General features: G+C 45.1%; 1 protein-coding gene across 12 annotated transcripts in view; it reads left to right on the plus strand.

Annotated features, from left to right (window-relative positions):
* CFAP99 (cilia and flagella associated protein 99) overlaps window positions 1–15,900 on the plus strand; it is a 157,943-nt gene that overhangs the window by 80,726 nt on the left and 61,317 nt on the right. For all 12 annotated transcript variants that reach the window (XR_008319332.1, XM_053308826.1, XM_053308837.1 and 9 more), the window contains 2 exons: window positions 21–162; window positions 1,900–2,051. Coding sequence is in view for 11 of the 12 variants with exons in the window: in XM_053308826.1 (XP_053164801.1) it covers window positions 21–162; window positions 1,900–2,051 (294 nt within the window). In the remaining variant the exon portion in view is untranslated. The remainder of the gene's footprint in view (window positions 1–20; window positions 163–1,899; window positions 2,052–15,900) is intronic.

Below are 15,900 nucleotides of genomic sequence, written 5' to 3' on the forward strand. Positions count from 1 at the left end.
TTATTTTGTCTGGAATTTAGAAAATGGAAATTAGACAACAGTGTGCAGAAAGATGCCTTCAAGAAAGTAAGGAAAGAAAAAAAATGGTGCAGCAAGTGATAGAAGGGCGCAAAAACGTGAAGCAAGCACGAATAAAGACCCAAAAAAGCAAACACCAAATAGGTATTAGTACTGTCAAATTTGCGTCTTAGAAAAAGTTGTTTTTCTTCAGGTTATTTATTCATCAAAGCATTGTTGACGAGAGAGGAAAAAACATGTTCCTATACTATATGTCATGTGTGAAGATATCATAAATACCCTTAAGGAGCCAGCACACATGTCCTTAAAAGCTGTGCTGCTGCCCTGCTGCTTTTCAGGTGTGGCACTCACCCTAGCAACGGCTTCATGGGACTGTAGCACTGTTCCCTGCAGCCTGTGTGAGTGGCGTCAGCACTCACATGGTGTCTGTGCATGCTCAGGCATCTTTTGCATGGTCAGCAACACCATGCTGATCACGTAAATGGCACCCGTGCTCCTATGTATGCCATGAGCCCCTGGTGGCGCAGTGGTAAAACTGCCGCCCTGTAACCAGAAGGTTGCAAGTTCGGTCCTGACCAGGGGCTTAAGGTTGACTCAGCCTTCCATCCTTCCGAGGTCGGTAAAATGAGTACCCAGAATGTTGGGGGGGGGGAATATGCTAAATCATTGTAAACCGCTTAGAGAGCTTCCAGCTATAGAGCGGTATATAAATGTAAGTGCTATTGCTATTGCTATTGCTATGTGCAGGCTGCAGGGAACAGCACCGAAGCCCTGTGCGGCTGTTGCTAGGGTGAGTGCCGCACCCGAAAAGCAGCAGGGTGGCAGTGGACTTACCTGTTTACCAGCTCCTTAAGAGAACTGCTCCCCACCCTGACAGCTTGTGCATGAGCCGTATGTGCACATCCCTACCAGGAAGTTTACATAAACATTTAGGCAAGGGTGAAATCCTGAGGAGAAATTTCACTGAAATACGAATATAAATATGACAGAGTTCCCAAAGTGTTTTACATAGATATAAATGGATAAATAAAATGGCTCCCTGTCCCCAAAGGGCTCACAATCTAGAAAATAAATATGATAGACACTAGCAACAGCCACTGGAGGGATGCTGTGCTGGGGATGGATATGGCCAGTTGCTCTCCCCCTGCTAAATAAAGAGAATAACCAATTTTCAAAGATGCCTCTTTGCTCAGTTATCAGGTCCCACCCCCCATAGATTTGAGGACAGAATCCATGTTCAGGGGGGTGCCAAAGTGTGGTGGGAAGGCTAATTGTTTTGAAAGATATCCCTATCGCCTAAAGGCTTTGCTAGGCTAGTCCAGAGGCCTCTGCAAGCTACTGAAATTTAGTGGTGTCACTGGAAAACTCCAGAACCCAAGACCTCTGGACAAGTCTTAGCCTACAAGTAAAGATTGTGGCTTCCTGATCATACCCATGTAGTCTATTCAGTGTTACATGGCTTCATGGAAATGGTAGGTGAGTTGGCTGGGGCAGGCTCTAGGCCCAGTTCACACTGATGATATCAATAAGTATTGACTCATATATCAGGGATGGGCAAACTTGGCCCTCCAGCTGTTGTCTAACAACTCCCATCTTCCCCAGCGACAATAAATTGTGCTGGGGATGATGGAATTTGTAGTTCAACATCTGGATGGCCATGTTTGCCCACCCCTGTCCTAGGAGCTTCTAAAAACCAAAGAAACATTAAATTTTTCTACATGTGCCTCAAAATTTACCATATGTTGCTTAGCTAGAATCCCATATCCAGAGTATATTCTGGTTTTGGCAGAATTTACCAACATCAAATCTATGTTGCTAACTCACCATGCTTATCTTTTGCTTTACTGTTTAGACATTTACTTATTTCTTTCCTTTTTGCAGTGCAAGAAGTGTCTGAAGAAAGCCAGGAATTCCTTCGTCAGGCTTTGGAAGAAGAAGAAGAAACATTCAAAAAAAGATACAAATTGATTCAGCAACTAAGAGCTATAGAGTATGTGCCATTCCTTAATAACAGATTTGTTGACTTAACCCAGGTAAGTTCATAAAGAAATATTTCAAAAGTACTATCTGTTTATTCAGTGATATAAAAGCCTTTAGTTTAAGATGAGAGTTTAGATGCTTTCAATTTTCACTCAGGCTCTAAAATGCATATAAATTGCAAATTTGACACCATATAAAGACTTTGTACTGTCTTGTATATTATGCTGCCTTAATAAATGAGGCTCCATGCACCCACATCTTGCCTTGGTCTTTCAGCTGTACATTTCGCTAGGGAGGGATGCATACAGCCAGATGTTCAAAATTCGAAATTGTCTGCTCAGTCTGATTGAAAGTTTACAGACATCAACTAGTGGACAAGCAACACCATCCCTCAAAATATAGTTCAGATCTTGGGTAAAATGACTGAGATGTAGCAGTTTAAAAACAGAATCTTAAACAAGTTGTTTACCACCTCAGCTCGTTTATACACCACCAGTCCTGTTCCACCTGTGGGGGCTGCTACTGGTTCAGGCCTTACGGTAGAATGTTGAAACAACTCCAACCAAGTTACCAGTATAGTTGTCAGCTAGCACTATAGTATCTTAAGCTTTGTTTGATAGTACATACCCACTGCTTCTCCAAATCAATATTACAAGCCTCAATTAACCAGGCACAGAATTTATGTTCAAATGCTCAGAATACCAACCTATTTTACTACCACAGATTCTTTTTTTGTTTTAATGGTTTGACACCATGGTTTAAGGAATATTTTAATTCTGTATCGGGCACTGTTGGCAACACTCTACTTACCCCAACTGAGCAATCAGCATCCAAATTTTACAGTTTCGAAAGTACTGTTTTGATTAGTTACTCTATAACTACAAAATAATAATATTTTAAATATATATATTTATTTATTATTTTTCCAACAAGATAGCAGAAATAGGAAAGGAACATTTAAAAAGACGAAAGATAAAAGTAACTTCGCAGTTAACATATCTTGAACATCTCATACTTACGTACATCAATCGGGAATTCAACAACCCTTCATTATCAACCCTCCAAAAAAACCAACAACCCCAAATTCTAGTAAGAACTAATCAGCCTACTTTCCTTTCACTGTCTCTACATCTGGACTAAATTTGGTGCAAATCGAGTCCACAATAGAGGTCCTCTTGTGCCTCAAATGTTCATGTGTCCGGCATCTTGGATTGGGGTGGATGTCATCATTACAAACTGCACCACTGAGGTGTCCCTGTGTGTCACTCACTACTGCTGTTCCAAATTTAGTTTAAATTGGTTAAACAGTCCTCACATTAGTGCACTAGCACCTCAAAAGTTTATGCATCTGCCATCTTGGGTTGGGGTGGGCGACATCTTCACAAACTACACCATTGGGGCATTCCTATGTGTCCATTCAGCTGTAGCAAATTTGACTCAGATCAGTTAGACTGTCCACAAGTTAGTGCACTTGTGCCTCAAAAGTTTACGTGTCCATCATTTTGAATTGGGGTGGATGACAGCATCACAATCTTTTCCATTGAGGTGTCCCTATGTGTCCCTATAGCTGTAGCAAATTTGGTTCAGATCTGTTAAGCAGTTCACAAGTTAGCTCCCTTGCGCCTCAAAAGTTTATGCGTCCGCCATCTTGAACTGGAGTGGATGATATCATCACACACCACCCCATTAGGGCATCCCTATGTGTTCCTACAGCTGTAGCAAATTTGGTTCAGATCGGTTAAGCGGTTCACAAGTTAGCTCACTTGCGCCTCAAAGGTTTATGCTTCTGCCATCTTGAATCAGGGTGGATGACATCATCACAAACTACACCACTGAGGTGTTCCTCTATGTCACTCACTACAACTGTATGTAATTTGGTTAAAATCAGTTAGACAGTCCACAAGTTAGCCCACTTGCACCTCAGATGTTCACCCATCCACCATCTTGGATTGGGGTAGATGACATCACCCCAAACTATGCCATTGAGGTGTTCCTATGTGTCCCTACAGCTGCAGCAAATTTGGTCCAAATCCGTTAAGCGGTTCACAAGTTAGCCCACTTGCACCTCAAAAGTTTACGCATCCACCATTTTGAATCAGCGTGGATGACATTATCACAAGCTATGCCACTGAGGTGTCTGTGTGTGTCACTCACTGCAGCTGAACGAAGTTTGGTTCAGATAGGTTAGGCAGTCCACAAATTAGCCTGCCTGCATCTCAGATGTTCGTGCAGCCAACATCTTGAATTGGAGTGGATGATCATCACACACCACGCCATTTGGGCATCCCTATGTGTCTCTACAGTTGTAGCAGATTTGATTCAAATCTGTTAGGTGGTTCACAAGTTAGCCCACTTGCAACTCAAAAGTTTAGGCATCCGCCATCTTGGTTTGGGGTGGATGACATCATCACACTCCACACCATTTGGGCATCCCTATGTGTCCCTATAGCTGTAGCAAATGTGGTTCAAATCAGATGGTTCACAAGTTAGCCCACTTGTGCCTCTAAAGTTTACGCGTCCGTCATTTTGAATTGGGGTGACATCATCAAAAGCTATGCCGTTGAGGTGCCCCTGTGTGTCCCTACAGCTGTACCTGATTTTGTTCATATTGGTCCAGGCATTGTGAAGTTGATAGTGGGGGGGAAACACACACACAGAATGCCGGGTGATCTCATAAGCCTACTGGAAGGTAGGCTAAGAACCCCAACCTTGCCAAATATTGTAAAAAAACCTAGAAATAATACTTTAATTAGCTGTCTATTCTAGAAAGAAAAACCAAATCTTGGATAAACCAAATCTTTAGACCCTGTACTAAATTGTAAATTATGAAAGGTTCCCAAATTGCAACAAATGTTTCATCTGAAATATTCCATAAATAAGCAGTAACCACAGAGGCATATTCCCATAGCTTTGATAGCCATCCATCTACAGCCGGGATTATATGTAGTTTCCAATTAGCAGCATATAAGATCCTAGCTGCAGTAATCATGTACAAAGACATACTTGGTAGGAATATAGGATTTAGTCATATTTGGTTCATATTGGTCATATATAACAACAACCAAAAAAAAACAAACCTCTGGAGAATAAGGGAAATTTGTTTAAAATTTCTTGCATCTTACGATTAATTTTTTTCCAGAATTGTTGCGCTTTGCTACATGTACACAACATAGGATAGAATGTCCCCACATGGCTCTTACACTTCCAACAATCTCCAGAGTAGTTACTACCCATCTTTGTAATCATCATGGGAGTAATATACCAGCCGAAATACATTTTACTAGCCAACCCTCACAGAGCATCGGTGTGCTCTTTGGGGCTGGCTGTTCCCTTCTCCCTCCTGCCCCACTCTCCCTCCCTCCCTTCTGTCCCACACTCTTGCCTCTCTTGCCCTCCCTCCCACCCCACTCTCTCTTGCCCTCCCTCCCCCTCCCTTCCACCCCACTCTCTCTTGCCCTCCTTCCCCCTCCCATCCCTCTCTCACCCTCCCCTCCCTCTCACCCTCCTGCCCCAGTCTCTCCTGCCCTCCCCCCTGCTCCTCTCTCCTGCCCTCCCCCTCCCCCACTCCCTCTTGCCCTCCGCCTCCCCCACTCCCTCTTGCCCTCCCCCTCCCCCTGCATTTTTAAAAGTTCTACTTATTGGGCCGCCGGCACTCCTCCTCCCGGGCAGTGAACAGGAATGTCCCACTGCCCAGTTCCCTCCCACCCCAGGCTCCCACAGGCTCCTTCTGGCCTCGGCAGCCGGCCTCGGTTACGCCTGGCCGAGAGCCGCCTCCGTGGCCTGTCATGCCTGCTGCCGCCGCTTGCCAGTCTTTGTGGCCGGCCACAGGCCAGCCACCTCTCCCCGCCAAACACACCTTCTGCCCCGCTGGCCGCCTCACCACCTCAGCCCTCGGCTGGGCCCACCACCGCTTCGCCGCAGCCGGGCCGGACCCACAACCACCACCCATTGCCCGGCCGGGCCCGCCAGCGGCCCTGGCTCGCAGCCAGCCAATTCTCCTCCTCTTGGGTGTGCCAGCCAATCAGGTGCCTCTGCAGCCCAGCCAATCAGCTTGGCTGCTGGGACGCATTTTTCCTGGCATACCCAGGAGAAATATATATATAGATACCAATTTTCCCTTAAGGTGCTATTTGCTGTGAATTTAATGTTCACCTTCCATTGATATTCCCATTGTTGCATATCAATTGTCCTATTTAAATTTTGCATCCACTTAATCATACTGTCTTTTACCTGTTCTGTTTCTGATTCATATTTAAATAGCAACTTATATACAGTATCAGTCCTAAGCAAATGATTGGTATTTTTAGTTATTAATACTTTAAATTCTGTTGTCTCTAAGTTTGCCACCTTGTCTTTGTATTTCTTTCTGCACTATACAGGTGAAACTCGGAAAATTAGAATATCGTGCAAAAGTCCATTAATTTCAGTAATGCAAATTAAAAGGTGAAACTGATATATGAGACAGACACATTACATTCAAAGTGAGATAAGTCAAGCCTTAATTTGTTATAATTGTGATGATCATGGCGTACAGCTCATGAAAACCTCAAATCCACAATCTCAGAAAATTAGAATATTACATGGAACCAAGAAGACAAGGATTGAAGAATAGAACAATATCGGACCTCTGAAAAGTATAAGCATGCATATGTATTCAGTACTTGGTTTGGGCCCCTTTTGCAGCAATTACTGCCTCAATGCGGCGTGGCATGGATGCTATCAGCCTGTGGCACTGATGAGGTATTATGGAAGACCAGGATGCTTCATTAGCGGCCTTCAGCAATTCTGCATTGTTTGGTCTCATGTCTCTCATCCTTCTTTTGGCAATGCCCCATAGATTCTCTATGGGGTCAGGTCAGGCGAGTTTGCTGGCCAATCAAGCACAGTACACTGTATACTTTTCAGAGGTCCAATATTATTCTATTCTTCAATCCTTGTCTTCTTGGTTCCATGTAATATTCTAATTTTCTGAGATTGTGGATTTGGGGTTTTCATGAGCTGTACGCCATGATCATCACAATTATAACAAATTAAGGCTTGACTTATCTCGCTTTGCATGTAATGCGTCTGTCTCATATATCAGTTTCACCTTTTAATTTGCATTACTGAAATTAATGGACTTTTGCACGATATTCTAATTTTCCGAGTTTCACCTGTAGTACTAATTTGTAAATATTGAAACCATGAAGGATCTTGGGACCAATCTGAAGCAAGAGTCTGGATGGATTTCATTTTTGTTTTTCTTGTAGTTAAGCTTTGCAAGTTGTATGCCTTCTCTCTACAATAAGCATAATTTCTAGAATTTTCTTCTTCATGGAAAAAAGATATTTAAGATAGATGCCAAAGGCAATAGCTCCGGACTTATCCTGTTTTTATATTTGTCCCAAATATGTAGTACAAACATGTTGTACTACATACAAACTAATTATATGGGATTTTATGTCATGATCTTTCCTTTTTGTATTAGTCCATAAATACTTCTGTCAGAGCCTTTCGTAGCCATCATTGAACCATATGGTTCTCTAATCCAGTCCGAAATCCATGTCAAACTGGCATGATGATATAATTTCAAATTAGGAAGAGCCAATCCTCCCCAATCTGGTTCGAGATCCGTCGATGCCCATAAGAATGGGTTCTGCGCCTGCGCAGGAGCCGTACGGTATCTATGCCTGAGCTCGTCTAAGTGCCTAAGCCACGCCCCCACGCTGCTGCGTGCTATATAAGGCACGGCTGAGGCACGTAGTCCCTCAGTTCTTTTCCGACCGCCTTGTGTCTTAGACCTGCGGTCTGTGCCTCTTTGTCGTAAAAATTCCTCTTTCGTTCTTCCTTTAAACCTTCTTTGACTCGGACTGGAATATCGGACTTCGTTGGATCTGACTACGGAACGGCTGACGGTGATTCTTGGTGACCACAAACTTGGACTGGCAAACGAACACGGAACGGCTTTTGACCTGGTAATGGCTGACGGAAAGAAATCCTTCAAATGGTGCGAAGGTTGCAGGGCAAAACTACCTTCTAAAGACCTGCACGACCTTTGTTTGTTATGCCTCGGTGAGGAACATAATGTCTCCACCTGCAAAATCTGTCTGTCCTTTTCGAAACAGACACGGAAGAACCGAGCGCTTCGCCTCCGAGCGGCGATATATGATGAGGTTTTGAACCCTTCAACACCGGGCACACCTTGACCTTCGACGTCTGCTGCGCGCTCTACACCAGCGCAAAAGATGCCGAATCTCTCCTCAACATCGAGTACTCGTAAATCCTCTGACATGTTTCCCGCCAAAACCACTTCAACATCGAAGGGTTCCTCGACATCGGAAAGGCGCTCGGCGTCTGCAACGTCTTCGAAGGAAGATACGTCTACTGCCTCGAGACCCTCCCACAGTTCCAAGGAGCGTGAAAGGGCTACCAAACGTCGACATGATGATCTCTCCGCGTCACATGCTTCCAAACGCCGCAAAGATCGGGAAGGTCGTCGGGATCGAACACCATCCCCTTCCGCGGCTCAACCAGTGTTTGCCCGTAGGCGCCCCGGCACCTTCAATGTCGACAGACTCCACAACGCTAACAATGCACGCAGATGTGTTACCGCCCCCTGCAACATCTATTGTAGTTGACGTTGACGACCCTTCAACACAATCTTCGCATCTCGACACTGAACACCCCTCCAGTGTTTTTCTTGGAACAACTGCATCCTTTGACACCAATCAAGTACTGACCCTTCCTCGCGCAATACTAGTTTCAATGCCGACGGCAAGAGCTCTCTCTCCAGCTCCAACACCTCTGGCATCATCGTCCTCCCTTTCAACACCACAGCCTGCGTTACCTGTGTCATCGATGTTGCACACTCCAATCCTCTCAGCGTCGACACAAGTGACTCCTCGATACCGAGCACCTATACCATCTTTCCAGGTCATCGATGTCGACGCGGAGGAATCTCTTCCGGCTGCCACTCGTTCTCTCCTCTCACTCCTAGACTCGACATCGAGCGGCCGCTCGACATTCACTGGCTTCCCATCGGTTGGAGCTGATCCTCGGGAATTAGCAACGCCATCGCATCTTCCTGCTCCTTCATCACCCAGCCGCTTGCACCCTCAAACGCCTTGGCACTCTTGTGGATACCGCCACCCTTTGGGCGTCCCTTCTCCTGTGGGTCCATATAGGGATGATAATGACAGGCCCTGGGGACCAGTTACTCCTGCCAGACCCCTCTCCACTTTTCGGTCGGTTGCCACTCAAACGTGCCGACTAGCGGTGAGCCAACAGGCGACACAAACCTCAGCGGTTCACTTGTCTTCTGCATCCACACAAACAGCTTTGTCGACACCTCTGGCTACGGCTGCCACTCAAACCTTTCCTGGCCAGGATACAGATGATCAACCACCGCCTACTTCCCCTTCGGAACATTATGGTTCATCTGACTTCAAGTCTGATCCGGAGGATGCTAGTTCTATTGTGGAACCACCCACAGACGTAGCTCCAGTAACCTATGTTTCGCCTAATGATGTACTCAAGGCTTACCATAAACAAATTCGCGCCATGGCCGACGCTCTAGGTTTGGACATCCGCTCCCAATTGGCCACCATTGATGACCCAGTATATAATTTTATGTTAAGATCCCAATCTACTGCCCCGGTGGCGCTACCAATGTTACCGGTCATCACAAGAGCAGCGAAGTGTGCTTGGGAGGTACTGCACACCTCTACTCCCACCTCCAAAAAATTAGAAAATCTCTACAGAATTCAGGATAAGGACAATGGGTACCTTATAAAACACCCAGCACCCAATTCGCTGGTCATCGATTGTGCCACGGCTTCCAAGTCTGGCAAGAGGTACACAGTCCCTCCTGACAAGGAAGGTAGAAAAATCGACTTACTGGGAAGGAAAGTCTATTCGACTTCTTGCCTGTTAATCAAAGTAGCGAATTACGCAGCATGCACTGCTAAATATACACATGGTCTCTGGGAACAACTAGAGAATGAACTAGACTCGCTATCCTATGAGGACTAAGGCTAAGTTTCGTCGTACCTTTGAAGACTCAGGGGATTTGACCCGCAGACAACTCAGTATTGCCAAGCACTTGGCGGAAAGCGAATCACGTGCAATGACAGCGGCAATAACATTGAGGAGACATGCCTGGCTAAGATCTACTGGCCTCCAATTGGATATGAGGGACAAGATAGAGGGGTTGCCCTTCGATGGCACTGGTCTCTTCAGTGAAACGACTGAGTCAACTATGGAGCAGCTGAAAAAATCAAAATTTACTGCTAATACTTTTACCTCTCATCCCTCTACATCAACTTCTTCCTCTTCATTCCGCAACAACTATGGCAAGTTCCGTTCGTCTTTCAGAAAGCAAGATAGACGTGATTTTAGAAAACCATACTCTTCCTATCATCGTCGGCCTTTCTATCAGAAGAAGAAGAATCCTCAAACCCAACGTACGAAACCACAGGATACTCAGAAGCGCCTTTGAGGTTGTAGATTGCCCATTGACACCTGTTCCCGCCCTGTCTCCACATATTCCCCTTTTCCCGCCAGTGGGGGCTCCTCCATCAATCCAGATGGATCTCTCCAACCTTCCGTCCCAGCCTTTGATCAGGCTGGCAAGCCATGCCCCCGCATGGCACAATATAACATCGGACCGCTGGGTCCTGAAGATCATAATCTCTGGCTATGCAATCAAATTCAGGTCCCTACCACGCTTCACGGGGATAAAACTCACTCCCGCCTCGCCTTGACTACTTCAGGAAGTGAGGGAGCTGCTGGAGAAAGGGGCTATAGCCCCGGTGTCATGGGCAGACAGGCAGACGGGGTTCTATTCAAAGTACTTTCAGATCCCCAAAAGGGATGGGGGCATCCGGCCCATCATGGACCTCTGACGCCTGAACAAATTCATCCACGTCAAAAAGTTCCGTATGATGACGTTGCAACAGATCCTCCCGCTACTCCAGGGGGAAAAGTGGCTTGCGATGTTGGATCTCAGGGACGCCTATTTTCATATCAACATACGTCCATGTCACCGCAAATACCTGCGATTCACTGTCGGCGACAAACTGTTTCAATACAATGTAGTGCCCTTCGGATTGTCCACCGCCCCGAGGGTTTTTACAAAATGTATGGCAGTGGTGATTGCACATCTAAGGACCAGGGACGTGTCGGTCTATCCGTACCTGGACGACTGGCTCCTGACTGCAAGAGACAAAGGCGAGTTAGTTTCGCACATCCGATATGTAGTGAGCCTGCTTCACGACTTGGGCAGACTAATAAACTGGAAGAAATCACATCTGGAACCAGCACCCGTAATCTCCTATATAGGGGCAATCCTGGACACGGGGCAACAAAGAGCATTTCTTCCAGAGGACAGATTCACCTGAATTCAGAATCTCATCTCCCAGATCCAGAAACATCCTCTACAACCAACCCGGGTGATTCAGCGTCTATTGGGTCTGATGGCATCCTGCAATACGGTAATCTATTATGCGAGACTTAAAATGAGGAAGCTCCAACTCTGGTTTCTATCAGTGTTTCATCCCATCAGAGACAGTCAAACAAAGCACCTTCTACTTCCACCGGAAGTACTTCGGTCGCTCACCTGGTGGACCAACCGCAAGAACTTACTCGAGGGAGTGCCCTTCCAGTCCTCCTCCCCTTCAGTTTGGATGGCAATGGATGCCTCACTCCAAGGCTGGGGGGCCCATTGCAGCAACCACAAGATTCAAGGGAAGTGGTCCCCTCAACGAGCCAAACTGCACATCAATTTCCTGGAGCTTCTGGCTGTTTTCCAGGCTTTACAGTCCTTTCTACCCATCCTCCATGGGAAGGTTGTTCAGATCCACCTCGACAACACAACAGCTCAAGCCTATATAAATCGCCAGGGAGGGATGGTCTCCCGGAGCCTGTGTGCTCTTAGTGTGCAGATGTGGCACTGGTGCATTCTGCACCACATTTACCCCTTAGCTGTACACATCAAGGGTCTGGACAACACCCTGGCGGATGACCTGAGCAGGGTCTTCTTGCAGGACCGTCAACATGAATGGGAAATCCGGACAGATGTGATAGCTCCCTTCTTCGACCAATGGATGAGGCCTTCAGTGGACCTCTTTGCTTGCTCAGAGAATGTGAAATGCGACCGCTTCTGCTCAAGAGCCGGACACGACAACCTTTCACTCGGGGATGCTTTTCAGTTGGATTGGTCCCTGGAAACACCTTACTTGTTTCCCCCTTTGCCATTAATACCCAGAGTAGTGGCCTGTCTTCTTTCCAACCCGACCAGCTGCATCATAGTGACGCCTTGGTGGCCAAGACAATCTTGGTTTCCACAAGTACGCAGACTGGCAAAGAACTGCTACAAGCACCTACCTCGCTTTCCAGATCTCCTAACTCAAGACGGGGGTCTCATTCTACATCCAGACGTCCAAACCCTCCATCTAACTGTGTGGAGGATAATCTGCTAACTCATATTCTGCTCAATCAGCGCAAGGAATCTACGCGCCGCAACTACAAGCACAAGTGGGACCGTTTTAGGTCTTATGCACGCACCAAGAGATTCCTTCCTTTTTCTTTTTTAAAAAAATATTTAATTTTTATTGGTTTTTAACAATAATAACCGTAACATCCATAACAAACATAACAAAACATAATTGGACTTCCCGCGCACCTCTTTTCGTGAAAAAACAACTATAAACTTTATCTTTTTATAATATTAATAGAAGACAACCAACCACAAATTTAAAACTTAAAGGACAAAGAAAACCATTAGTCTACCCAACCTGCATTTCAAACTTCAAAACCAGTTGTAAGATCCATATTAATGAAATAATTCTTTAAATACAACAAAAAATATTTCCACTTTGTCCATATTGTAAATTCTGCCATCTCCACACAACCCAAAGTCTCTATCAACCAATCTCCCTGAAGGCAGATCATTAGTCTTCCAATTCAATAGAAGTAAGAAGACAAAAAATACCCTCATAATCCCCACCCCACCCACATCTACCCCAAAACATTTTTATACATCAGTGCCAAGTTTTTTGGTATCAAATATCATCTATAAATCATTTTGTAATAATTTTACTAGCAACCAATAGGTTTAAACTCATTCTTCCATAACTTTTCCCAATCTGCCATTTCTATATTATGTCCAGCATCTTAAACTGAATTTGGCATAGCTGCCTTAACCAATTCCTCTCTTGTCTCCTCCAAAAGCAGCAATAGAGGTTCGGTCAGCTATTAGTTTGATGAAGAACTGTACTGGAGAATCTTTAATTGGTTTGTTTCTTTTAACAAAGTCTAAGATCCAACAGAAAACTGTCTCATACTGAGCCTCCATCTTATCAACTGTAATTCCCAAAAGTAATGTAAAATCTTCTCCAGGCAATTTCCTAATCTTCTGGTTGGGGTTTTCTAGAATGTCTCTGGGCCTTAAAAGTCTCTCTTTTTGTCTTATTTCCACCAAAACCAATTGTTCTGGTATTTTTTCTCTATTGTCTTTCATTACTTCCACATCTTTCTCCCCAGCTTCAATCCTTAATTTGAATTCTTTATTGTCCTGTGCTAATTTCTTAATAGTCTCATCAGTATTTGAAACCTTGTCATTTATTTCATTAATATTTCGTCTCCTCTGGATGACATCTGAGATAACTTGTTGAAAAATGATGGCATTTGATGCAAGAATAAGTGCATTTGACTGAATAATCTGTTTCATCTCAAGCATTTGATCCATGGCTACAGATCCTTTAATTTCCCCCACACCTACATCTGGAAGTAGAAGTTTCTTAGCTTATATATATGTCCAACTTTGATGAAATTTCTCGTTGTCTTTCATAGTGACATGCAGGGGTTAAAGAAGGAAATTACTTGCACAGCCGAGTTTGTCCTTGATCTCAAAATGGAAAGTAAAAGCCTGTGCTTATTTTCCAAATGTAAACAATTCCGCAGCGTCTGTCTAATCACTTGTAGATAAGGTTTTCTCACGGTGATGTGGAGCATCTGTTGTATCCATTATTTCCATTGGTTAAACGCAATAATAGGCTGAGTAAGTGACAAATAAGAAACAGCAGGGCGTCTCTTTTTTTAAAAACTTTAAAACTCTTCTTAGAAACTCTTGATAAACTCTTCTTTTAGATTTAAAAACAACAATCCCCACTGGTAAAATTAGTATTTAGCAAGCAAAGAAGAAAAAATTCCTTTCTTTAATTATAATCCAAAGAAGAACCTACAGGCTTATCTGTGGCGTCTTTCTCCGAAGCGCAGGAAGAGTTTCAATCTTTTGTCATCATGATTCACTGAAAAAGGTGAGCCTCTTGAACTACAATCATTAATTATATCCAAGCCATAGAAATTGTCTGCCAGGCAGCTTGAATCGTAAAGATTTCCTGAGTGGGAGGTTAGCAAAGATGGAGCCCCTTTCTCTGCTGATCAGCTTAAGACAGAAAGATTGAGCTCTTCAGCTCAATCCCTGTAATAGCGACCAGCATATGAGAAGACGTGGGTTATCTTGAGCCTTATCCTTTGATCTAGGACAGCGTAGGAGGGTTTTGAAGCCTCAAAACCCTCTTTTTTCCTCCTACTCAGTCTTCCCTTAACAGAGAAGCAGCCGCTGCGCTGGCAGTGCCAACCGGAAGTCACCAAGATATTCCTTCCTAAACGAGCTTCAGTCCGTGAAGTTCTACAATACCTCACATCTTTGAAAGCGAAAGGTCCCTGAAGGTCCATCTAGCTGCCTTGTCCGCATACCACCCGGGAAGTGATGGAAGTACACTGTTCTCACATCCACTGAGCAAAGCCTTCCTGAAAGGTCTGTTGCGGGTTTACCCTGCAATCAAGACACCGGTAGAGCCATGGAGCCTATCATTGGTTCTGTCATCGCTGACTCAGGTTCCTTTTGAACCCATGGCCACCTCTTCCCTGAGGTTACTCTCTTGGAAAACAGCCTTCCTGATTGCAGTCACGTCAGCTAGATGTGTAAGTGAACTGACAGCTCTCAGGGTAGACTCCCCCTATACAATATTTCATCCAGACAAGGTCCGCATGCGTCTCGACCCTGCGTTTTTGCCAAAAGTTGTATCTAACTTCCACTTAAACCAAGATATCATCTTACCTACCTTCTTCGGGAACCCTACTTCTGCTCTTGAACGGTCATTGCATGCTATGGATGTACGCCGTGCCCTCCTATACTACCTGGACCGCACGAAACCCTTCAGACTGTCTAATCGACTATTCATATCCTATACGGGACTGAACAAAGGTTCTCCTATCTCAAGGCAGAGATTGTCTAGATGGTTGGTGGAACTCATTCTGCTAGCATATCATCTACAGGACAAATCGCCTCCTAAGGCCATTAAAGCCCACTCCTTTAGGGCTCAGGCTTCCTCTGCTGCACACCTCTCTGGGGTCTTGTTCAGGGACATCTGTAAGGCTGCTACCTGGTCTTCGGAATCCCCCTTTGTAAAACACTATGCCATAGACGTACGCTCTGCTGCGGAGGCTACCTTCGGGAGAAGCGTATTGAAACAGGTGTTGTTTTGACTACTACTGCTCCCTCCTCCTAATGGAGCTTGCCAAACACCCATTCTTATGGGCATCGACGGATCTCGAACCAGATAAACAGGTTGCTTACCTGTAACTGATGATCTGGTAGAGATCCGTCGATATCCATAAGACCCTCCCAACCTTCCCCTCTGCAGTAGTGCTGCGTCTATGTGCGTACAGGTGTGTGGCTCTCTCCTCTTGAGATCATTTTTCTTTTTCATCATGGAAGAACTTACCTGTTAGATGATCGTCCTCCACGGCGGTCGTCCAAGAACTGAGGGACTACGTGCCTCAGCCACGCCTTATATAACACACAGCAGCATGGGGGCATGGCTTAGGCACTTCGATGAGCTCAGGCATAGATATCGT

This window comes from Hemicordylus capensis, chromosome 3 (genome assembly GCF_027244095.1).
Source record: "Hemicordylus capensis ecotype Gifberg chromosome 3, rHemCap1.1.pri, whole genome shotgun sequence".
Lineage (NCBI taxonomy): Eukaryota > Metazoa > Chordata > Lepidosauria > Squamata > Cordylidae > Hemicordylus > Hemicordylus capensis.